Here is a 26,030-nt window from a genome sequence, read left to right as displayed (position 1 = left end):
ATAGCCAGGGACAAAGACAGAAATGAAGATTTAAATGCCAGTTTATCTAGGTTAAATGTTTTACGCTCGAAATTTCAAGCACTGTCTGTTATCTTAGCTATGGCTCAGGATGCCTTTGGGAGACAAAGTGTTAAAACATAAAATAAGTGACTATGATTATGGTCTAGAAAAAAATCAGTTCCTCAACTCCTCTATTCTGAGGCTTTCTAGAAGTAAAAATAATTGGGGAAAATGATCAGATACTCCTTCAGTTTTTCACCATAGTACATGAGAACTTTCAGGATCCTGGTTATCTTTTCTTCTATCTAAACTATTTCCCTCCTGCTGAAGTTTAATCTATCTCCCTTGTTTTAGTCTCAGCAACAGTAGTTGGTTATAAATGATCATTCTTGAGGTGTGGAACTAATTCACTCATTAACTTCTTCTCTAGGATACCTACATGTCTTTTTGTCATCTTTTTCCCATTTTCTAAAGTCATCAATTGTTACCATAGCACTCTCAAGCCTCTAACAACTCTCTCATCCACCTTAGATCCAGTGTGTGTCACCTTAGTCTAAGATTACAATGCCCTGTGCTCACTACAGTTTGCTCACCATAGATTTCTGGAGGTTGGCTAACCAACACATGATCTGCTGAAATTTTTTGCTCATTCTTACGTGGCTTCCTATAACCAAACACATGTCTTCTGATCTTTATAGCTGATAAGCTATACAGCTTAACGCTTTAAATGAAAATGTGCAGACATTGGCCAAGAAAATAAAGACTCAAACCTATCCATTTTGCAATCATTAAAAGTTTTGGTGGACATGGATGGACATGAGTGCAGTTCACGGATTAACTGTGGTTTGTTCCAAGATGCATGTGTTCTTAAGTAATGCAGAACAGTCATGGAAATTTCAACCATTTTATTTTGGTGCCAGAATTTTAAAGTTTATTTTTATCCACATGAATTATGCAAGAAGGAAGAATCTCACTGTGATTCTAAAGAATTTGGATACTCCCTTTTATAGTACCATCAACAATACGGGACCTGTCTTAAACTAGCTGCCTGCCAAAACTTCCCTCTGCAATATAAAAGTATCAATAACTTCCTGAGATATCACCACAACATCCTCTAGATGTCACCTTGAGAACATTCCAGGATGGAAGATGACTGCTTTGTACTACACAGACAACTTGAAATAGAAATATTTACAACTCTGCAAGCTTGGATCAATGGGCTGATTAAAAAATTTTTTTTGCCAATTTCCTCAAAGGTTAAGCATTGCTCTAAATTAAGTTTAATTCATAAAATGATCTAATTACTCTTTCTGGGAGATTTTCTTTAGGGCTTCTCCCATGAATAGAAACAAAAATCTTCCTCTAAGAAGTATTTCTGATAGACCCTGATTTCTCTCTCTTTTTTTTTTCTTTTTAATTGAGACAGAGTTTCACTCTTGTTGCTCAGGCGGGAGTGCAGTGGCACAATCTCAGCTCACTGCATCCCCTGCCTCCTGGGTTCAAACGATTCTCTTGCCTCAGCCTGTAGCTGGGATTATAGGCCCGCCATCATGCCCAGCTAATTTTTGTATTTTTAGTAGCGACGGGGTTTGGCCACGTTGGCCAGGCTGGTCTTGAACTCCTGGCTTCAGGTGATCCGCCCGCCTCGGTCTCCCAAAGAGCTGGGATTATAGGTGTGAGTCACCACACCCAGCCGTGATTTCTCTTAATACATCTTTTTTCCCAAGATTCTCCCAAAACATTTTCCAATGTCTAATGCTGCTCATCTCATCACCTGAAACATCTGAGGGAGAAGACTGCAACAAAGTTTAAAAGCAGAAATTATTTACTCCTGGAACATTAAGAACATTTAATTATGGCTGATTACCCAATCAATTGTTGTTCTTTAATATGCCGAATCTATAGCCGGCCAATGACTGGCTCATTTGGTTATGCCAGTCATTCAAACCAAACAAGTTGTCAGGTAATTTACTAAGGATTTCAAATACCTGAGCACATTAAATCACTCTGAAGACTGGAGAGGAAACAGAAAGAATTTTACAAGTGACTTCAGGAAGACCTGGATTATCTCAGGTGTGATTTCCCTTAATACAGACAGGCTTAGCCTGGGGGTTGGATTTTCACAGGGGCGGGGCAGGGGGGGAGAACTAGGAAAATTTGCCATTTTATTATTAGGAAAAAAGTAGTTTGCATTGCAGAGAAGGTTTTCAGGGCCAGACTCATGGGATTTTTATGGCGCTCTTTTCCAGCAACTAAAACTTACACAAAAATAGGAAATAAAGAAAACAGGGAGTTATACCAATACATGGAGAGCAGGGATTAGACAACTCACAACATTAACACCTCTCATGACTCTCTGAGGCACATTTCTATTGAAGAGCACGGCTAGAAATCCCTACAGCTGTGATATCAGCCTCTTTGGGACTATGGGGCAGAGATTCAAATGTGCTCTCTGATGACTACCAAGCAACTTCCACAACTGTTCTGATGCGGCCATCAAAGAACAAAACAACTTGTGGAGGAGCATTACAAGAGTTCTTTAAAAATAACCTTCATTCTAACGCCACAGGGAAGGGCTTTTAAATGCAAAAACAGCTTCTGATATTCTTGTTATAAGAAAAAGAGATATTGATTAACATAATAAGATCACATGCTACAAAAACACCTTCTTTGAGGTCAGATGCCAACTTTTTTTCAAAGTATACACAAAGGTAATTTTATAATAGGAGAGAGATCTCACAAATGCAACAGTCCCAAATTATCCTATTCAGGAAATATGAGCAATTACATAGGCCTTGATAGAGAAAAATTACACATTGAGCAAAATTCTGTAATACTAAAAAATATGCTCAATATTTTAAAACGTGTATAAATTAAAGATGTACTCTGATACTTTCTCAAATATTGCTAGGTGAAAGCATTAATAGCAGCAATATTATGTTTTCCTAACTTAAACTTAACAGTTTTCCCTTGGAATAATATACTTTTATTTTTATTTATTTATCTATTTATTTATTTACTGAGATGGAGTCTTGCTCTGTCCCCCAGGCTGGAATACAGTGGTACAATCTCAGTTCACTGCAAGCTCCACCTCCCAGGTTCACGCCATTCTCCTGCCTCAGCCTCCCCAGTAGCTGGGACTACAGGCACCCACGACCACGCCCGGCTAATTTGTGTGTGTGTGTGTGTGTGTGTTTTAGTAGAGATGGGGTTTCATCGTGTTAGCCAGGATGGTCTCGATCTCCTGACCCCGTGATCCACCCGCCTCGGCCTCCCAAAGTGCTGGGATTACAGGTGTGAGCCACCACGCCTGGCCAGAACAATATAATTTTAAAATAAAATTACATTTTATGAGAAATGTACAAAGAATCACATATAGGTATTTCATAATTTGACTTTGTACATACAAGTGATAATACTGAGTCTCAGAAATATGTTAGGTCTTTTTTACTTACATTGTAATTTTTTAAATTAACAACAATGGTTTCCCATGAGTTACCTACATTTTCATCTGATCTCTCTTACCCAAAGAGTTTGTAAGCACTTACAAACATGCAGTTATATACAATTATTAATTATTGATGATGTACAAGAAACTAAAGAGAACTGATCCCTGACCAATCAAGAATAGGAACAAGTCATTTTCATGGCAAATGTATGTATCATTATTATTTTTAAGCTGAACTGTGAGTCAACTCTTTGCTCTCAAGATGATCCAAATTACAGAATGGGACTAAACAAAAATTTTACAGTAAATCTTTTGTTTTAAAATGGTTTACTAGAAAAGATATCAGGAAGAAATGAACACAGGTGACTCCTAGAACTAATCTTATATTCACACTCTACTCATCATCCTGACACACAGCTCTGTCTCTTGCCCTTAGGGTTGGGGCACCCAAAGATAAATGGTTATTTCTAAGCCAGGAAAAGGGTGAAGAGCTGCCACTAGGGTGTTTACAGTGAGCCTCTGTCTGTATCTAGTATATTGACTTACTACTCCTTCCCTGAGAAGTTAAAAGCAGTCACTTCCATCTTACAGATATAAGAACTGAAACGGCAAGAGTGGAAGCCTCTTTGCATAGCCCACATTGGCTCAGCACTCAGTACTCGGGCACACTTCTAGCTGCCAACAGTACAGGTTGCAAAAGGGAAATACAGATGTAACCAAAAATCAGACTTGCCAGGTATGGCCAAAGATAGAGAAAAAGGGACTCAAAAAACAAATCAACTTAAACAAATTAAAGACACTCAGCAGTGTTGGGAAGGGTTCTTACAATTCTAAAGGTACCCTTGACATTTAATCTAATATTAAGAAAAGCCCATAAAAGTAGTTTACGAAGCAATGCTCAGATGTCTGCCCAGACTTGAGACTCAGAGATTTCCCTTCCAAAAACCACCCATATGGCCAGGTAAGGGGGTCAATTTTGCCTGACTCACTGCAAAATAGGAACTGTGACATTAAACTTGTACTACTTGGAAGCTATTTCATTTGCAAAGTTGTTGTCATCAGGGAAGAAAAGTATTTCAAATGGAAGGCAGTGACCCTGAAAGGGTCATCATCAATCACCTGAGGTCAAAGACCTTCCAAATTGTAAGAAGAGGCAGGGGATAAGGAAAAGAGGGCAGAGCAAAGATCAAAAGGCCTTTGATGGGGGCTATCTACCTACACAATAGGACCTGCAAAATAGAACTTCTCTGGAGCTTGAAACTTTCTGGCTTCTAAGGTGAGAGGTTTCAAGAAAGGTTTATCCTTTTTGTTTTTTTTTAACTGGGGTGATTAATTTGAAGACTGGAGTCAGCAGATGGCAGAAGAGGCCCAGAGGCACAGGTTTCCATGTCTGCCAGTTTCACCGTCCACCTTGGCAGAGTACTATTGTTTTTTTCTTCTAGAGAGAGCACTAGTAGGGGAGAGGAGGGAAGACTCTACCAGCTTTGCAGCTGCCAAATTATAAAGCAGCTGAGCTTGAACTGCCTTGTGATAACTGTATTTTAACTGATGTAGAAACACTTTTTTCTTCTCGTAGAAGGCAATCACCAAAAGAACAGTTGAGAAGTCTCCTTCGGCCAATGCCAGTGGAAAAGCAGTCAGGGTCTGTGAGATCCTTTCCATCAGTGATGACACACTCTCTGCTACCACTTCCATTGCTTAATGAACCTCAGATGGTTAAAGGAAAAGGTGGAGACAGAAGGATTACCTATTTCAGGCTGGCTCAGTGGTGGGAAACCTTGGCTAGAGAGGTGTGTGAATCAACTCCACTGGGTTGAGAGTCAGATGAAGAAAAGGGGCAACTTTAACTCAGGATGAAGCAGCAAAAGAGAGCTCTACCAAACCCTTGGTTACCTGCTTGACAGACGTTTCTGTGGTATATTCCAGGAAAATCATGAATCCTGAGTAGGCTTTGTCCTGGCCCCAGAATACCTTTCCCTATTAGCTGGAGAATAGAGTACTTCAAGGATGCAAACAATGTGAGCCTTTCAAAAATTCATGGAAAATGATGATAAAAATAATTTATTATTTTAAGAAATAAAACATATAACGGAGCACTATAAATAACTTTCAGATTATGGGCTGTTTTGATTAGCCAAGCCCTAGATGCCTCCAGCCTACTCCCATTAGCATGGATAATTGAGAATTTGCTGTATTTCCTTTTTAATGCAGTCTTGCTAATTCACGTCAGGCACTAAGATGAGAAGCCAAACCTTTGAGTATTATTTCACCTTACAGGTATTAAGCGTGTGGCACTAACCTCTATACAGTCCAAAGAAGCCTTCATAGCGTAGCACTTTCTTAAAACAGTCAAAGCTGTTTTTATACATCAGTTCTCCCACAAAAGAGCCAGTTGATCGTTGGTTCTGCATTCGAGTTTTTACAAGATCGATAGGATACACAGCAGTGGCTCCAACAGCTAAAATTAAACAATATCAATATCTCAGAAGAAAGTAAGGTAGGTCAGAAGAAAGGACAAGGTGGTTAAAGTTAAGGAAAAGACTGAGAAAAGAAATGTGTTTTGAATTTTAAATACAGATTTTAAAACAGTACTACCTTTCTTATATCTTTAATAAACAATTGTGGGATTTCATTCAAGTATCCCCTAATAAAAGGATGTCATAGATATTTTAAATTAAGGCACATTGCTACAGCCCAACCTCATTAGTAACCTGTCTTTGGAAGGCCTGATCTGCAGATAAGAGGAAAATGCCACTTCTAAGTCCCTGATCACATGCAGGCATAGGAAAAAGAGTTCCTTTGCTCTTGCCCTACCTCATCAGTAGAGACTGATAACTGGCATTGGGAAAGACTAGAGAAGACTGTCCTTTAACATTTCAAGATGGAAAATCAGAGAAAAGATAATAGGAATAATAAAAGTGAAAATTTTGCTCTCATCCATGACTAACCTCCAGCAACAGAACCCAGACCAAACCTGTAGGCCGACTCTGCAACTTGTAAAAGAACTGGTCGAGCTGAATCGCCTGAGGCCTTCTGCTTTGCATGCACAGGAATCAGAGAGCGGGAAAACAGGTGATACAAAAGAAGATAAAACAAAAATGAGCATACGTTAATTTTAAACATTACTCATTGGGTGTATCCATGATACAACTAAAATGTCAAAAAAAAAAAGTAGGAATGGATTTCATAAGTTCTTATTAATAAAAAGAGTTTAGTGCTATTAATGTTTAAAATCAAATTTCAATATAATCAAAACTATCCTTTGACAAAAATGATATTATAAATCTATTTTCAAATTCTTATAAAAAAAAATGCACACTTAAAAACATGAATGAGGGCAGGCACGGTGGCTCATGCCTGTAATCCCAACACTTTGGGAGGCCTAGGCGGGCAGATTACCTGAGCACAGCAGTTCGAGACCAGCCTGGGTAACATGGCAAAAGCCCACCTCTATTAGCCCGGCATGGTGACATGTGCCTGTAGTCTCAGCTACTCAGGAGGCTGAGAAGGGAGAATCACTGAAGCCCAGGGTGCAGAGGTTGCAGTGTGCCGAGACTGCACCACTGCACTCTAGCCTGGGCAACAGAGCAGGACTCTATCTCAAAAACAAAAATAGGCCGGGCGCAGTGGCTCATGCCTATAATCCCAGCACTTTGGGAGGCCAAGGCAGGTGGATCATGAGGTCAGGAGATCGAGACCATCCTGGCTAACATGGTGAAACCCTGTCTCTACTAAAAATACAAAAAAAAAAAAAAAAATTAGCCAGGCGTGGTGGCAGGCATCTGTAGTCCCAGCTACTTGGGAGGCTGAGGCAGGAGAATGGCATGAACCCGGGAGGTGAAGCCTGCAGTGAGCTGAGATCACGCCACTGCACTCCAGCCTGGGCAACAGAATGAGACTCCGTCTCAAAAAAATAAAATAAAATAAATAAAAACATCTATGAGATATCATTTTCATCAATCAAATTGGCAGGTTTTTGGTTTGTATGTATTTTTGTTTTTAAGTGGCAATACCCAGCCTGGCAAAAGTTGATAACAGGCCTTCTCAAATTTGCCATTAAAGCAAGTATAAATAGAGAGATGTTCAGTAATATACAACTAAACCCTTAAAATGTATGTAACCTCTGAAGTTAGAATAGGCTGGGTGCAGTGGCTCACACCTGCAATCCCAGCACTTTGGGAGGCCAAGGTGGGTGGATCACTTGAGGTCAGGAGTTCGAGACCAGTCTGACCACCATGGAGAAACCCCGTCTCTACTAAAAATAAAAAATTAGCTGGACGTAAGGCACATGCCTGTAATCTCAGCTACTTGGGAGGCTGAGGCAGGAGAATTGCTTGAACGTAGGAGGCCGAGGTTGCAGTGAGCCAAGATGGCGACACTGCACTCCAGCCTGGGCAAGAAGAGCAAAACTCCGTCTCAAAAAAAAAAAGTTAGGATAGAAGATAATCATGCATGTAACAAGCTATAAGAATGTAGCACTTAAAAAACATTTGTAGTACTTATTGGAAATATTCTGAATGTTCAATAATGGGGGACTATAGCCTTTAAAAATAATAACTTTGTAACAAAAGCCTATCATTCAAAATGATACTGTAAAAGAATATCTTGATATTAAATGTTCAAAAGGAATTATAAAAGAAAACATAGGCTAAAAAGAGCATGGTAGGTAGACAAGTATTTGTTATATGATTCTTTTTACCTATTTAAATGTTTGAAATATTTCCTGGTAATTTTTTTAAAAACAAATTTTAAGACTATATACAAAAAAGATGTCACTTTTTATTAAAAATGCTTGTAAGATGTTTACATATATATGCATATAAAATAAATACTAACATTTTGCCTCCCTACCACCCAGAGATACTCAAAACATTTACAGTAGCTAAAACTAGGTGGCTGTATTTCAGTTGATTGCTACTTTTTCTCTTTTTTTAATCCATCTTTTCTATTCATACTTCAGGTCAGTCAGTCATTGTTTTGTGGTTCTTTGGACCTGACATCCTTAGTGTTTTTGATGCCAGAACATTTCAGAGTGCTGCACTTCTTTATCTGCATAAATAAAACAGTAATTTTATGTCACAGAGAGTTGTCAAATGAGGGTGACATATAGTCAGTACTTAATAAATACCTGTTGAATGAATAAATACATTCAATAAAATTTGTTTTTCAGAAGCCATGATAATTAAAATCAGTGAACAATGAAAATAATCAGCAACCCCAGCTATCAACCCACTGAATTTTAGTTGCTGTCAATGTAACACAATTCTAATACAATGAGATCATTGGTAATCTCCTTCAAAGTCACTTAACTGAAAATAACTTTACATAGAAATATGCCTCTTTAAGATACAAAACATTTCTTCCGCAAATTCTATGAGTTGTTTCCAATTCTAGCCCTATATAGATGGAAATCAATAGTACCTTCATTTTGACAGACACATCCAAAAGAGAAGCAATATTTTATTTACAGGGATATAAATATGCAATACTTAGAAATGTTCTGGCATCAAAATAATGAGTGAAAATGCTCTGAAAATTATAGAGGGAGGGCAGGAGGGACCTACCACCACCATTAATTCCTCTCCTAAAAGACAAATGAAATCCTAGCCTTTTACTTAAGTTTTCCGAAGCCAGAACTGTAGCATGTTCTTGAAATGAGACAAAACTCTGCTCCTTCACCCCTCTATCCAGGATAAACGCTACAAGTGCTGCACAGTGCTGGACAGGCAGTGCTGTGCCCACAGGTGGATGACCTCCCTTGCTTGAATTTGTCGGGCCCACTAGGGTTCATGCAGTAAAAAGCCTATTCCAGGTAAGACCATTGTGAATTGCTTTAAACCTCTAAGCAGCAGCCAATCATTTCCTGCTGTAAATCTCATCAATCTGGTCTAACCCCTTCATGGCCAGTATCAACAAGCACCCATCATAAACTCTCAAAAGCTGCAAAGAGCATAAAGGAAAAATTGTGGGAAGCCTCTGCCAGCTGAAGAGTAGGAGGGATCTAAAAAAAACTTCTCTGCTTCTCTTAATCCCCAAATTTCTACAATAGCTGGTGGCATACAGACGAAGAGATAATCATCTCCTAAGCAGTGTTAAAAATCAAAGGGAAAGGAGAGAGAGCAGTGTTGCTTCCACCTCTGCATGTGATTATACAGTTCTTTCTCCTGCACTCAGAGAAATCGGCTTCCTCTTTTAAGGAAGGCCAGCTGGTTTTCCAGAGGTGCTTGTTAGAATTTACTGAGCACACACCCACTACTTTGACTTGCATGCTGCACACAAAACTCACCGCTGCATTTGGGTGGGAAAGAGCTAAAAGGAGGGGGCCCTGGCTCAAGGCCTGACAGTCCTAAAAGTGTAGCCCGCATCAACCCATTGTGGTCACACTGGCGTCTCTGTACAAACCCAGAGCTCCATGCCAGAAACTGTGAAGTCCCACAGGATTCAGAGACGGCTCTGCCTAAAAGGAGATATTTTTCTAAAAACGACACTCGCCTGTGAGTGGATTTGTTTTACAAACACCATGTAAGTACAACACGTGCTATGAAGGCTTTTCTTCTCTAATCCTGATCTACAGAAAGCTGGACAAGAGTTAAAGGAGGAGGTCCCATGTCTTAAGTTTCTGACTCCCACAACTTCAAGAGATTGGTTTCTGTTAACCATAAAATAAAATTTAACATTCCTAAAATTGTTTCCACATAACTTATGAATCCTTTCACAGAGAAAATAGGTCTGAAAGCCTTTAAACTGTAACTCCAGACTAAACAAAATTATCTCATTTCGATATTCAGAAAAACGGAAGGCATGGCATTTAGACGATGCGCCGATGAAGGGCTGCTCCACAGAGCAAAGACGGCTTTCATTTAGCAATGTGCAGCTGCTGACAGGCACAGTGATACCAACACGGGATTCCTTCGTTACATCTCGCAACATGAGACTTCAAGAAGAAAGGAGAAAAGACCTCCTTCACGTTTTCGGGGCGTTAGGCTTCTGGTGCAGTTAGGAAATCACTCCACCTTAGCAAGAAATGAACAAATGCCAAATACCTGTTTATCACACCATTTCTAAGGAATCTCTCTTTACAGCCTTTAAAATTTATCTAGATTTTTGGTGCAAAACAGAAAAATGGTTAAGTCAGATACCAATGCCACAAAGGCAACTGCAAGTGGAACAGAGCTGGGGTATCCTGCTAGGGAAACACCAGAATGCAAGTTTGCTCCTCTTTGCTCACCTGCCTCTGGGCCTCAGCCAAGTTAAAGGGCAGAGTTCCCTCTTCCAGAGGAGCAATCCGCTCAATGTCTGCTAAGGTCATACGTCTGTAGGGGAGAAACAAACACAAGCAACAAATATACCAATTTATTACAATTTACATTATACAATTTAAAAACATTCCTTTTTTCATTTCCCATATTTAAAATATAGCCTTCAGTTTGGCTTCTTTTTCTCCTGATTGCTGCCCTCCTCTTACCCCCACCTCCTAACCTCCTTTTATTAAGCTAATTCAAAAAAAAAAAAAGCCAACTTACCCCCTTGGCTCATATAAATCTGCTAACCGAAACAAGATGTCAACTTCCATGGGTGTAACCTGACCAAATTTCTGAGCTGCCAGAACAAACTCCTCTGTATGGAAGAAAAGTTAAAAGGGAAAGATTCAAGAAGAAATAGCCACTAAATTCAGCATTAACTCAAGGCACTGGAATGAGTGAACATCACAAAGTTGTATTATTATCATCAATTGTAGAATTCAAGTCAATCCAAATAAGGTAAGAATTTTTGCAGTTCTTGCATTCATTTGGAAAGAGTGTGCAGAATATGTTCTTGAACACATAGCTTAAAAGCTTGGTGTCATCTGATGTTATTCAAATCGCCAATCAGGGAAAATAAGGAATCATATATGAAACTTCATAAGCATAGGTCCCAGGAGGGGAGGTTATATTCACCTAATTAACTGGTTAAATTAGGATTATTATTTATATTAATTTAGGAGGTTATATTAATGAAGCTGTGGAATTCCTAAGGGAATTCTGATTTTTTTTTCTTTTTTTGTTTTTTTTTTTTTTTTTTATATAGAGTCTTGCTCTGTTGCCCAGGCTGGAGTGCATTGGTGAGATCTCAGTTCACTGCAACCTCCGGCTCCTGGGTTCAAGCGATTCCCCTGCCTCAGCCGCCCAAGGAGCTGGGACTACAGGCGTGTGCCACCATGCCCTGCTAATTTTCTTAATATATATTTTTTAGTAGAGATGGGGTTTTACCGTGTTAGCCAGGATGGTCTTGATCTCCTGACCTCATGATCCACCCGCCTCAGCCTCCCAAAGTGCTAGGATTATAGGCATGAACCACCGTGCTGGCTCTGACTTTTTTTTTTTTTTTTTTTTTTTTGAGACGGAGTCTCGCTGTGTCTCCCAGGCTGGAGTGCAGTGGCGTGATCTCGGCTCACTGCAAGCTCCGCCTCCCGGGTTCACGCCATTCTCCCGCCTCAGCCTCCCAAGTAGCTGAGACTACAGGTGCCCGCCACCACGCCCGGCTAGTTTTCTGTATTTTTAGTAGAGACGGGGTTTCACCATGTTAGCCAGGATAGTCTCGATCTCCTGACCTCGTGATCCACCCGCCTCAGCCTCCCAAAGTGCTGAGATTACAGGCTTGAGCCACCGCGCCCGGCGGCTCTGACTTTTTTAAGAATCCCATTACAATACTGATAATATCCTGTTCCAAGCTTACAGATCAACTTACATTGTCACCAATACAACTTTATGGAATTCCTAATATACATCTGAAGGCTTCCTTAGAGGTTGCCAATTTAGCTTAAGTTGTAGAAAGATTTGAAAATATTTAAGAAACTTTACATGTTTTCCTTATTCAAAGGATGTCTTCAGTTTCTTTATTTATTTTTGAGACAGCATTTTGCTCTTGTTGCCCAGGCTGGAGTGCAGTGATGTGATCTTGGCTCACTGCAACCTTCGCCTCCCAGGTTCAAGCGATTCTCCTGCCTCAGCCTCCCGAGTAGCTGGGATTACAGGTGCACACCACCACACCCAGCTAATGTTTGTATTTTTAGTAGAGACAGGGTTTCACCCTGTTGGCCACGCTGGTCTCAAACTCCTGATCTCAGGTGATCCACCCACCTTGGCCTCCCAAAGTGCTGGGATTTCAGGAGTAGTCACCACGCCAGGCCCAGTTTCTTTAAAACTTGGTGAAGATTGTTTTGTTTGCTTTTGTTTGTCTGATCAAAGGATGAAAACCACATGTTATCATATGGTTAATATATGTCAATGGGACAGAAAAATCATAAAGTACTAGTTGCCTTCTTCACCCTAATAATACACCATGATACTTGCAGGCAAGAATTCAGCTATATTCTCACTCACCCTTAGTCACTTCGACATCTTTCCTGTTGCCAGCCAGAGTGCTGTAGATCTTTCTAATGAGTTCCATGTTGTTAAGGAGCGAATTAAATCCATTAAAATAGGAGAAACTAACTTGATGGGATGTGGTACCTCCAGCAGCCTCAAATAAATTGAAAACAAGAGAGAAGAAAAATATACAAAAGATTTATAGATGATTCAGAAGTACATACATCTAATACTAGTTTGAAAGTAATCAAAAATGCATGTACAAGAAGAAATGACTACAAGTATTTTTCTTTAGCATTAAAAAAAGCTATAAATGATTTTTAGAAGCAACTGCAACTAATCATGACCAGAACTTGTATTCTCCACACACAACTCCTAGAAAACTAAATAAATACATGTGTAGGATTATAACAGGACTAGTAGTAATTTAGAGTTCAAATTTCAATTGGAAATGTTTTATAAGTTGGTTTATTTCATCTAATGAGCAAATCTTAAAGACTTAAACATGCAAAACTATAAGTACATATGCACACACGTGTGTGCTTATGCATGAAAAACTGTATTATATCAATGCAAACATACTATGAAAAGTGGTCAATCTAATATTAATATCAAGACTTGTCAAGTTACTTATAACCAGTAATAAATAATCATTTAGGTACAGACTTTACATTGGTGGGATTTCTAGCAAACAAGCCTATTATGGTAAAATTACGAGATGCCATATACTTTCATGGGGGGTTAAGACTAGAAAAAATTCTGATAATCAGAATTTTTAAGAAACCGTATTTCTTCACAAGGGACAAGGGAAACAGACAGAATGTCCATTATGAATGAGACTTCAGTTTGGAGTTTCAAATTCTATCCTTCCCTAACAAGGCAAAATATTTTTATTAGGAAAGCACTTCTTTATAAGGTAACAACCACATAAATCTTCACTTAGTAATCATTTAAAATAGCTGACATGAAGGTTTAGTATGGAGCAGAGAAGGGGGCGCCCAAGAAAAGGAGTTAGATTAACACAGTGCCAGAATGGAAAAGGCCTTGTCAGAATGTCATGTCTCCAGAACTAAGCACTCGGGGGAAGAAAGGAAACTGAAAGGCTACTCTGAGTTCCTGCCTATGGTAAGCACTGTGGGAAACCCACATGATGGTGAAAACAGTCTTCTCCCTGGGATTAACAAAAGGACAGTTACCACTGGGTACTGGTCCTAAAACTGCGTTATTACCAAAATCACCCAGAAGCTTTACAAAATTAGATTCTAAGACCTCATCGTCTATAGATGGTATATGATAGGCCTAGAAGAGATCTCAGAATCTGTAGTTCCAATAGTTTTTAATGGTGATTCTGGTGCTCCATGAGCAGGGCTTAAGAACCACCACCACTACAGAATGTTGCAGGACATCCCCAGGGCCCATGAGGGAAGGACAGCAGCTGACACCAGGGGGAGGGAGGCTCCATGAAACACAACTGCAGGGTCTGCTGTCACATGTACCTTTGTGGCCTCAACGCATACATGGTGAAATCTAAGGTTTCGAGTTTCTGTTGTGCTAACTACTCTAACAAATGATATACATGTGCACTACTTTTTTTTTTTTCCTTAGAGCATCTAAGAAGATTGGCAAAAATAGGCACTTGATATACTTCAAAATCTAAAGCAAAATTAACATGAGATCGCAAATGTTTTTCCTTTTATCTTTAAACAGTTAATATATTTCTCGAAGATATTCCATATTACCCAGACAACAAATTAACCTGCCAACCAAAACTAGCCAAAACACACTCTCTGAGTTTAGTAACGTACGTGATCACATTAAAATGTTAGTGTTTGCAACAGAAAAAAATACTGCATAACTTATAGAATTGTTTTTATAATTCCTTATTTACTGAGTTAAACCACTTCATTAAGGCAAGTTATGACTTACAGCTACTAGACATTCTTCTACAAAAGGAGTCAAGACATGGGGGCGGATGGTGACCATGATGTCTCGGAAGTCAATGGCTGTGACTCTCCCAGTACTAGCATTGTCCCGTTGCACAAAGGCTTGCTTTGCATGCTCCAGTTGTATTTCCTGCAAATAAAGAAAGTTAAAATACCTAATTTATGCTTCTCATTTAATAATTACTACAAATGACAGTTCATTTTAAAATCAGACTGAAGAAAGAGAGATTACCTCTTGATCTAACAAGCCCCCATCTGCCTAATAGCACCCCCAAGCTACTGTCTCCTTCCAAGAGAAAGAACTTTGCTCAGACCAATGAACATGTCTTGAGAAAGTGCACTCCACTTGACTGTGCTACCCAAAGAAACCCAATCACTTCCATGCTCTCTAGAGTCCATGAATACAAAGAAAATGAAAACCGGAATAAAGTTTGGAAGGTTCAAAGATCTGGCCCAACCCAGCTTAGGTGATACAGATGATCTAAGGAAAAATACTGCCAGGAACTTTAACTTCTCTCCAAAGAAAAGAGAAAAGTTCTTAACTGCAACCTGATACACACACACGTGATGTAACAATAGATAGAAAAGAGTGGTGGTTCTTCTCTGCTATTTCTCCAACACAGGGTTTCTCAGCCTTGGCATTATTGGCATTTTAGACAGGGTAAGTCTTTATTATGGGAGGGCTGTCATGTGAACCCCTATTCTCTTCCCACTGGATATAAGTAGCCCCTTCCCTTCAAGGTCATAACAATCAAAAATGTCTCTAGATAGAGCCATATGTCTTGGTTAAGGACTACTGCTCCAAGTAGTTGGATAGTATGTGGATTAGGGGAAGCAAATCTGTCATGGTATCATTGCATGTTTAATTAAAATGATCTAAAGACAGAACATCCAATCACAGAGCTCTGTTGCTATTCCCAGGAGATAAGTGTGTACACAAAAGAAAACACAGCCTCCTATCAAAACTCATTGTACACCATATGGGAGGAGCATTCTTCCTGCAGAGAGCATATTATCTTCCTCACAACACTCTGCCCATTTCCCAAATGGGCCCTTGGAGTGACAGCTAACTTCTATGCAATTAAAAAGTAACATCGGGCAGACACAGTAGTAGCTCATGTCTGTAATCCCAACGCTTGGGGAGGCTGAGGTGGATGGATTGCTTGAGCCTAGGAGTTCCAGGCCAGCCTGGGCCACACAGCAAAACCTCATCTCTACAAAAAATCAAAAAATTAGCCAGGCATGGAGGTGCATGCCTGTAGTCCCAGCTACTTGGGAGACTGGGGTGGGAGGATAACCTGAGCCTGGGGAGGAGGAGGTTGCAGTGAGCTGAGATCATGCCACCACACTCCAGCCTGGGTGACAGAGTGAAACCTTGTCTCAAAAAAAAAAAAAAAAAAAAAAAAAGGGAACACCAATAGGGCTCTCAAAAACTTCAAATTATTTGAATAAAATGGAGGTTTTTTAGATGATATTAAGGAAATAATTTTTAACTTTAGTGAGATAGTGACATCATATTTATTCAAGTTATATAAAAAATAATTGTCCTTATGAATTTGTGCAAACTAAAGTGTAAGAGAAGCAACATGAGTCTGATACTGCTTTAAAGTACTCAATCTTCCTTTCCTTCCCCAGAAAGGCAGGGAGATGAAAGAAGAAATATGATATTTGCAATAATGGAAGCCAAATAACAGTTGCATGATGGGTCACTATAGTCTTCTACTTTTGCAGTTTGAAAATGTCTACATTAAAAAATTTTAAAGATAAGACATTTAATAGTAAGAATCAGAGTTCTTACCCACTTAAAAGAATCTCCTCATTTGTAGCCATCTGCCAGTTTCGAACCAGCCTGTCTCAGCTGAAGCTCTCTTCTGGGATCCCAGTCTTTCTGGAGCCTCCACCACTGGCTCCTTAAATGGGAAGCATCTGTCGGCCCCTCTGTCCTCACATCTTCTCACTCTACTCGCCTAGACAGAGTGCTCTCTCCCTTAAGCCCTCAAGGATTTCTTAAAAACTAAGTAAGGCTTAACTCCCATATTCAAATCTCACTCCTTTCTGCTGGACCAGAATTTCTGTTTAGAGAATATATCCAAGTGGGTATCGTGTAAAGGACGTAGAATGACACATCACTAACCCCCTATTGTAGATCCTCCAACTCAGTGCTCAATCCTGGTTTCTCTTCTATGTTCACAGCTTAACTATTAGGCACGTAGTTTTATCGGCCACCTCACCTAGAAAGCTGTCATTCTGAATTGTTCAAGCTTCCTTTCTCTCGGAGTAAAGCAGTTACCAAATTCTGTCCCTTAGGCCTTTGAAAGTTTGCCCAAATGCACCTTTTTCCTTTTGTTCCTGATGCTACTGTTCAGGCCTTCCTCAATGCTCACCTACATTATCACTGATAGTCGGTGGTTCTGACTGACTTGGAACTTGGGCTTGCAGTCTGGACCTCTGTGGTCTACCATGCATACATCAAAAGTTGCTTTTCAGAATTAAAGACCTGACCTCCCTCTCCCTCTATGGAAATCTCCAACAACCCTTCATCATACAGACCCATCTCTGAAGCAAGGCATACAAGTCCCCAGAGGAACTACTCTTAGCCTCATCTCCTATCACCCATGCCCACCCCTGCTAGACCTGCCACACACCTGGGCTTTTGCTCACACTGTTCCTTCCACCTAGTGTAGACTGCTGCCCCTTTCTCCAGCTCCTGAAATCCTGCCACTTCCTTTAAGCTTAGCTCAAATGGTACCACTTAGGCAAATATAACCAGGTCTTATAACTAGAAATAACTGATATCCCTTCTGAGGCCCCCTGTCTGAATATCAATTATAAGACTTGTCTTATTTGATCTTACATCATAATCAGTTATTCACATTCCTGCCTTTACACCTACCTTACCAAGGAAAAGACAGTATATCCTGTTGAAGTCCCGTAAACATCTATTTACATTTATACATGCAGCTCAGCAGAATACTTTAGATATATAGCAGGTACTCAATAAATGACAGGCATACTCATCAGTGAAAAGTATTGTGTAAAACCAACTGAATGAACAAATTATGAGCTATTGAACAAAGGAAGGTTCTCCATATAAGTGCTTCCAATTCAGGAAGAAAGAAGAAACCAACCGTTAAACACCCTGTAGTGAAAAATGACCACAGTACATATTCAATGGAAAGTAAATGAACAGTCTCCTTTGAATTACCAGACCCATTGCTAAAGCTTGCATAAGCCAAGATTACTCTCAACAATAGTAGAAGGTATGTTCAGCAATTTACCATTTTCCCTAGTTTATAACTCAACATCTTAGGGATCCTCAGACAATTATACCAAAAATGGCATCACTTTCTCTGGCAACTCCATCTGCTCAGAAAGCAGGAAGCCACAATGCTAAGACCAGCCTGTCCAGAATTCCAGATTGGGAATGGATGCCAAGGTGGGGGCTGGTGCTCAAGCAGCAGGACAGGGGATGCACCTGTGATGAGGACAGTGTCACAACGCATCCTGTGCCCACGCTTCCATGATTAAACATCTACGAGCAGGGACCCCTCAAGCTGGAATAAGAAAGTCATTTTAAGCCTGATGATGAACAACTTGAGATTACATTTCCAACAGCTCTTAAAGATTGGGGGCGTTATAAGTTCCGCAGAGAACAAAATGCTAGATCTATGTAGTTCTCTAAATAGTAGGACAGAGTGAAAACACACAGTTAGGTGGCTCTCCAACTTTAAAAGCAGCTTTCTGAAGATGTGGGTTGCTTTCTGAAGATCATCTGTTTATGTCGTGACTGTTTCTTCTCCCAGGTGAAGAAATGAAACCATGACCTCAACCAATACGACAACCATGCAATAGCAGTTAGCGAGCATGTATTATGCAGCAGGCACTGCTATAAAGCATTTTACAGGAATCAATTCATGGAATTCTTACTGCAAGCCTATATGGTAGGTATTATTATTAACCTCACTATAGCAGTTGAGCAAATGAAAGTCTCACTGACAGGAAGCAGTAAAGCTGGAATTCAAGCCTCTGCAGTTCTGCCCCCCAGCCCCCAATCTACCCATGCTCCTAATAACTTCTCTTAACTGCATGGGGAGCCTCAGACAAAGCTACTGTCAAGAATTTGATTAAAAGATAAATTTGACACTAAGAAATCTTAAGAGCTGTGGAAAGATAAAAACTCAATTTGCATTTAATGCTCTAGATTTTACTGTTGCCTATTTTCGTGGAAAAATAATAAAATTCCCTAAAGTTTTCCATTAAGGCAAAGGCTTCAGTATACCCAGAGCATCAGGATTGTTTCACCAATAGTAGCAGAGACCAAGGAGGAGAGAAACCAAATCTAAAAGGCCTTCTCCTGGCCTCACTCACTTTTTGCTCTCTTTCCCACAGCCCCAAGAGACAAAGGAGGAAAAAATTAAATCAGGAGGCCAGTGGGAGCTAACACATAGACTACTCCATAAATATGAAAGAAATAAATGACCAGACTCACTACTCATGGCAGAATGACCTAAAACTGAAGCTTCTGGTTTGTACCTCAAAAGCTATTTAATGAAAATCTAAATGTATACTATGGCTTGTCAGGAGAATGACAGCTCCTAGATCTGAACCCAGAAGGGATAAAACAGAGACAGAGAGCTTTTAGTATGCATGAAATATAGCATATACAAAGTAATATTTATTTCTAAAATTAAGGGGATCAGAAGTAAATGAGTCATCTGTGCAGAGGAGGGGAGAACAATATGGCAGTAAGCATTACATTAATATATTTAAAAGTTAAAAGACTATCAAGTAAAAAAAATACTAGGCTGGCTATTTCTTCTGAAAAAATGGAGAGATGCTATAGGGTCAGAGTTTAGTACAGTACACAGAAGTCTTTAACCTATAGAACTATTCTGCAGTAAAATGGGCTACCTTGAAAAGTAGCAGGTTCCCTGACACCAGAAATATGTGTTCAACCACAGGCTGAGGAACATATGTCAAGAATTTTACCTTATCTTTAATAGAGGGAGTTATGGAAGCCATACATTTTGATGACAATATGAAATCTGGAACAGGCGTGGGTACAGCACAAACAGAAGTCACGACACTGCTACTCGGGAGAGCTCAGGTCATTGTTTGCATCTTAGAGCCTCAGATTTTCTTCTACAGAATAGGCACACCACCACCTACTGTGCAGGGTTGTAAAAACCAGAGGTCATGCATGACAGGCATTTAATAAACGGTGGCTTTGATTTTTGTCTAGGTGAAAGGTTTAAAAACCTCTAAAGTCTCTTGCAATATGAAACAGTGGTTCTGCTCAAACATTCTGAACTAGCCACAGGAACAGAAAAATGAACATCAGCCAGGATGGAGGATAACAGCAGCAGAATGCTTCAACGCTCACTATAGACCAGGGGCTATGCCAAGAACTTCAAAGACAGCATTTCACTTAAGCCTCACAATAATTCTGTGAAGTAATGATTATTATCATTTTACACAGAGGCACCTGAGGTTCAGAGAGGTCAGGTAACTAGCCTAAAGTCACACAACTAAGAAGTGGAAGAGTTAAGATTCAAAGCAAGGGATGTCAGATTTTAAAACTGAGATTCTTAACTATTAATTTATGCTGCCTCAGGCAAAATCGTAAGTAACGGCCATAACTAGATTTGGACAGGTAATAGGAAAAGAGATTTTAAGAAAATTTTGATGATGACTTGAATATATAAATGAAGGAAGATATATCTAAAAAATCCTCATTTTGAATGATGGGGAAGATACTCTATCGCAAAGGAAAATATTCAAGGGGAAAGAGATGAGGTGGTTGACCACGATGAAAAACCTGGAGTGAAGTGAGTTTCAGTTATAAACAAAAAGTTAAGAGATACACAAAAGAAAGCTGGAGGTACAGGTAGAAATACAGATCTGGGAAATTTAGATTGAGTTTCAGTTATAAACAAAAAGTTAAGAGATACACAAAAGAAAGCTGGAGGTACAGGTAGAAATACAGATCTGGGAAATTTAGATAAAGGATTTTAGAGAAAACATCACAAGGTGAACGTTTACTAAGTTATTAAGTGCATGCTATGTACCAGGGACTGTTGTGTTTTCCCTGCTTCATCTCTTTGAATCCTCTCCACAACTGAGGTGGTTCTACCATCTTGTTCTGAAGATAGAAAAATCAGGTAAGAATGAGCCAAGGGTGACACGGGCAAGGATGAAACTGAATATGCATCGAGGCAGTCGGCTTCTGGAGCCATGATCTTAGCCTACACAGACTGCCTGTTCCTTTCAGAGGGGGCCTACCAAAAACCAGAAGAAGAAAAAGATGATTGTAGAAATAGGTGAGATCCCATAGTGCATACAAAGAGCAGGCAGACAACAAAAATCAAACTGATACCTAAATAAGTAAGAAAATAAGACAGAGGGCCTGAAACCTTGTAGCAAATTCAGAGAGCTGAGAAAATGAAGTGTGTCTCTAAAGAGAGCTCTGAACAGTACCTGGCAATGGGTGCTTACTAAATGCTGCTGCCAAAGACAGTTACCAACTAAAGACAAATGGTCCTTCCTATCACCTAAGGCCAGAAGGTCCAAGAGCATGAGTTCTGCAGCTATCTCTAAGGCAGTTCCACTCAAGTACATGAAAGGAGGCCCAATTTGTCTTTAATATGTGCCAGTGAACTATTTTCTGTTCCCTCTATTCTGGTGCATGATGATTAATGGAACAGGCTTTTATTGCAGCAGTTTCCAACTACTTCAACACACCGATTCAGAGTGCTATAGAAAAAAAAAATCAAACTCTTCAAAATTGCTAGTTGTACAGAATAAACATATATAGGGGTTACACCACTTTAGGTCTAACATTCATGCTTCTAATAGTCCCAGGCCTGTCATTTCCTTAATAATCTCCAATTTTCAGGTGGGTATATTTTGAATGTAAAATATTCTCTCCGTCTCTATTCAGACATGCAAGTTTGTGCTTTAGCCTGAGAACAATTTATCAGGAAAAACAACAACAACAACAACAGCAGCAACAGCAATAACAATAAAAAAACAAAAAACCCAGCCCCTCAAAACAAGCAGAAGATCCAGGTGATTTATATTATAAAGCCAAAAACACACAAAAAATATATATATTTTTTGAACCCAGGTTAATTTGCATTTTTGTGTTTTGAAATTATAACAAAATCTAAAATATTAATAAAAGCAAAGAGTTAATAAGGAAATGATTCGAAATAATTCCTTTTTAGACATGGTGATAGCAAAATTCTAGGCAAAATGCAGCTAATTGTTTATCAAAACAGGAAACAAAAATGTATAAAGACGATTTGCCTAAAAAATACCATATCATATTTAGTCCAAACAATTTCTATATTACATCACATATCAGTACCTGTATACTAGTTTGCATATAAAGATCCACTTTGTTTTCATAATCTATGCTAATTTGAAGAAAAACATTCTAATTAAAATGAAGATCCACATATTTTTTAACAAAGTAAAAATGAAACATAGCAATAAAATAGGTAGAGAGATAAGTAGTCACCATTCTTAATTGTGTTCTATTTGCACCTCCCCCCCGACCCCCCATTTGGCCATGCAGTCAGAGTTTCAGAGTTGAGGGTGAAATTTCATCCCCAGTTCACTGGGTGGGGCCTTTAATTAAAAGGGTCTTTGGAAGCAGTGTCACATGTGGCTTGGCATACACTGCAACACCTTGGTAGAAAAAAAATACAGAGCTTTTCCATCTCAATTTCCTTGCTCTTCTGATTTAACGTTAAACTTCACAGTGGGTAACAGCTGGGGAGATGCTGTATAGAGTGCTAATTTTTACCAGGATGTTACTGTAAAAGCCTGCACAACAGGCTGCTCAACAAAACAGCAAGCTAACACCACAGACACAACAGCACAATGAATCCTGATTTCCTTTGCCCAGAGTAGAAAGTGTGTGCTGTGGCTGGAGCGTATCCTGCATCTTACTGTCCAAGTGACCACATCTCTAGTTACTCATCACCAAACTAGCAGTGGCTTCCATTTGGACACAAAACAGAATCTCATCTAGTGGAAGAGTTGAAGGCAAACAACAATAACATGCTCTACTCACTAGTTCATTTGAGAACACCAAACGATGCGGTGTTTATGAAACAGTACCAAAGCTACATCATAGACCCCCACCTGATACAACTTAGAATCAACATAAAAAGCATTCACTTAGTGAAAATGAAAATACAACTGTGTTCTTGGGCTACTAAAAACACATGGTCGGGCCGGGCACTGTGGCTCACGCCTATAATCCCAGCACTTTCGGAGGGCGAGGCTGATGGATTGCTTGAGGTCAGGAATTCAAGACCAGCCTGACCAACATGGTGAAACCCCATCTCTACTAAAAATACAAAAAATTAGCTGGGCATGGTGGTGGGCAGCCTGTAATCCCAGCTACTCCAGAGGCTGAGGCAGGAGAATCGCTTGAACCTGGGAGGTGGAGGTTGCAGTGAGCCGAGATCACGCCATTGCACTCCAGCCTGGGTGACACAGTGAGACTCTGTCTCAAAAAAAAAAAAGAAAAAGAAAAAAATTTCATGGTCTAGATACCTTCACTACTACAGACAAGACAAGTTGGGGGACAAAAGGGAGGGGCAAATGGCTCAGATTACTCAAATCTAAGCAAGGACTTTGTTATTTGTCCACTTATGTGTAAAGAATTACGGCTTCAGTCAGTTCTACTACAAGGGATTATTTTTTATGAACACATGAAATCGCTTATTAATTCTAAAGCTAGAAAATTTGGGTTGTCATGGTTGAAGGTATGTTTTGTTTGGTGGTGGTTGGGCAGGGGTAGCAGCAATTTTGTTTTTAACATATATAGTCTCTTGTGTTGAAATTTTTGCCTTATACCAGGATGCTATGACAAATAGAGTAGCAAACTGTAACTGATGGTGAGTACAAAGCCAAGACCACAGCTGACCAGCAGCAGCGAATCTCTGGCTTGTACAGGGACATGTGGCAACTACCAACACCTGGGAGCAGCAGGCTTCTACAGTTCTACTCTCTAGGAATCAGGATCTAAATAACCAAAATGTTCATGTTACACAGAAAAGAACTGGGCTGACCTCTACACTGTGCTGACCAAGAAGCCAAAATAATGGTTAATCTGATTTCTTAAAAAGAACCAAAATTGTTCAGTTGCACTACTAGCATGGGTATGCTTTGGCATCCAACCAGGTTAACACAGGATTCGTGATGTGAGGACAAGGATCCTTACTAATATGAATGACCAGTCTGGGATGCCAGACACAGCTTTGATCCCCAGGTTCTATTCCTAGCTCTATTTACTACAATTCATGTCTTCGGGTTTCATTATCCTCTTCTGGCAAAATGAGGACCAGAATAAAACTATGATAAAATACTCATGCCCTTGTGATTAGAGCTCTCTGTTGGGTCAGGTAACCTCATTCTTAAACTCTACTTGATGAGAAGACATTAGATAGGATTTTTAGCCTCATTCCCTCTCAGGTCAGCTATCCTGTCTCTTGGCTAGCCAACGGAATCCGCAACCTCAAAATCGGGCCTCTCCACCAATTCAGAGCATTGCAATTTCTGGATGATGCTTTTAGAGCAATAGGCAGATGACCCCTGGAAACAGAAGAAATTTCCTAGCTACATAAAATGCAGAACAAAATTCCTTCAAAAAGTCCAAGTATACAGGGGCTGTAGATAGGGCTCCTACAGTAGATCATCTCAACAACAAAGAACTGAAAAGAGGCAGCAGAGCCAAAACACCAACACACATGTGAACAGCTCTTACATATAAAGCACTACTCTGTAGCCCCTCCCTGAAACCTCCTCTTCTTCCTATGCTCCCGATTTCAGTGAAACACCACCATCCTCCCACTAGCCCAAGCCTAAAACCCAGGAGTCAACACTGAGTTCTGCAAATCCTTGACTGTCCACGTCCCATTAAATCATGAAGTCTTGTCTGGCCTATCCCTGTAGGTTCTCTTGACTCCATTTACTCTGGTCCATCACTGTTACCATCCGACCGAGACCACAGTTGTTTGACTTTTGGGTTAAAAGGTAACCAACTGGTCTCCCTCTCCTTGGTCATGTCCCTCTCCATTAGATTTACCACACAGTAGCAGAGTGATCCTTCTGAAACACAAATCTGATGTGGTTTGCCTCAACAGGCTTCCCATAAGTCTTAGGATAAAGAGCCGAACGTTTACCTTTACACATTCGGGGTTGCCTAGTCCAGACCAAAGTTTGCCACAATGTGTTTCCTGAACCATCCAAAGCATCGCAATTCAGGATGCTTATTGGAAAGGCAGCTTTTTTTTTTTTTTTTTTTTTTTTTTGAGACAGAGTCTTGCTCAGTTGCCCAGGCTGGAGTGCAGTGGCCGGATCTCGGCTCACTGCAAGCTCCGCCTCCCGGGTTTACGCCATTCTCCTGCCTCAGCCTCTGGAGTAGCGGGGACTATAGGCGCCCGCCACCACGCCCGGCTAGTTTTTTGTATTTTTTAGTAGAGATGGGGTTTCACAGTGTTAGCCAGGATGGTCTTGATCTCGTGACCTCGTGATCCGCCCGTCTCGGCCTCCCAAAGTGCTGGGATTACAGGCTTGAGCCACCGCGCCCGGCCCGAAAGGCAGCTTCTTAGGCCCTATTCAGCACTACTAAATTTGAGTCTTGGGTGGGGAGCGGGTAGAAAGGCCTGGGACTCTGTATTTTTAAGTAAGCACCTCAGATAATTTTTACACTAAAATTTGGGAGAAAAAAAACTGCCAGAGATTTAGAAAAATTAATTTCAACTTCAAATCCACCTGTCTAATCTTGAACAAATCCAGAACACTTCCTTAGGCTTCTGTTAACTCAGCTTTCATAGGGAAACAATGCCAACTGCCTTACTTAGCTTAACACCTAAGGTGACTGTAAGGACAAATATTAATACAAGTACAAGAACTTTCTTAGCTGGAAAATGCTATATGAGAGGTAGCTAATAACAGTGTTGTTGCAGTTAATAGAAATACGGAATTTGGTAGTAATCCTAGACTTTTCCATCCTGAGATTGGAACCACTGGAAACTCCTATGTGTAGACTGTTATCAAATTAAAATAATTACGTGTAAAATATATACCTAAGATTATAAAACAGTATCAAACAAAAAATCCTGAAAATGATAGTACTATGCACCCCTACTAAGAACTTGTTGATGATCACATCTGGCAATTAACGGGTAGGGGTCAGGAATGCTAGATGTTTAGCAATGCATGACTGGGCACTGCCATTCAGATGCATGGTAACTTCCAGGAACAGAAAATAGC

At 40.0% G+C, this 26,030-nt stretch overlaps 1 protein-coding gene across 8 annotated transcripts in view; it reads right to left on the bottom strand.

The window, feature by feature from the left end:
- SLC25A13 (solute carrier family 25 member 13) overlaps nucleotides 1-26,030 on the bottom strand; it is a 199,861-nt gene that overhangs the window by 65,469 nt on the left and 108,362 nt on the right. For all 8 annotated transcript variants that reach the window (XM_074035470.1, XM_015447314.4, XM_074035468.1 and 5 more), the window contains 6 exons: nucleotides 14,722-14,868; nucleotides 12,811-12,949; nucleotides 10,972-11,065; nucleotides 10,677-10,761; nucleotides 6,397-6,481; nucleotides 5,748-5,906 (listed from right to left, as the gene is read on the bottom strand). In XM_074035470.1, coding sequence (XP_073891571.1) covers nucleotides 5,748-5,906; nucleotides 6,397-6,481; nucleotides 10,677-10,761; nucleotides 10,972-11,065; nucleotides 12,811-12,949; nucleotides 14,722-14,868 — 709 coding nt within the window. The remainder of the gene's footprint in view (nucleotides 1-5,747; nucleotides 5,907-6,396; nucleotides 6,482-10,676; nucleotides 10,762-10,971; nucleotides 11,066-12,810; nucleotides 12,950-14,721; nucleotides 14,869-26,030) is intronic.

This window comes from Macaca fascicularis, chromosome 3 (genome assembly GCF_037993035.2).
Source record: "Macaca fascicularis isolate 582-1 chromosome 3, T2T-MFA8v1.1".
Lineage (NCBI taxonomy): Eukaryota > Metazoa > Chordata > Mammalia > Primates > Cercopithecidae > Macaca > Macaca fascicularis.
Note: the sequence above shows the minus strand (reverse complement) of the source record. Positions and strands in the feature narration are given on the sequence as shown.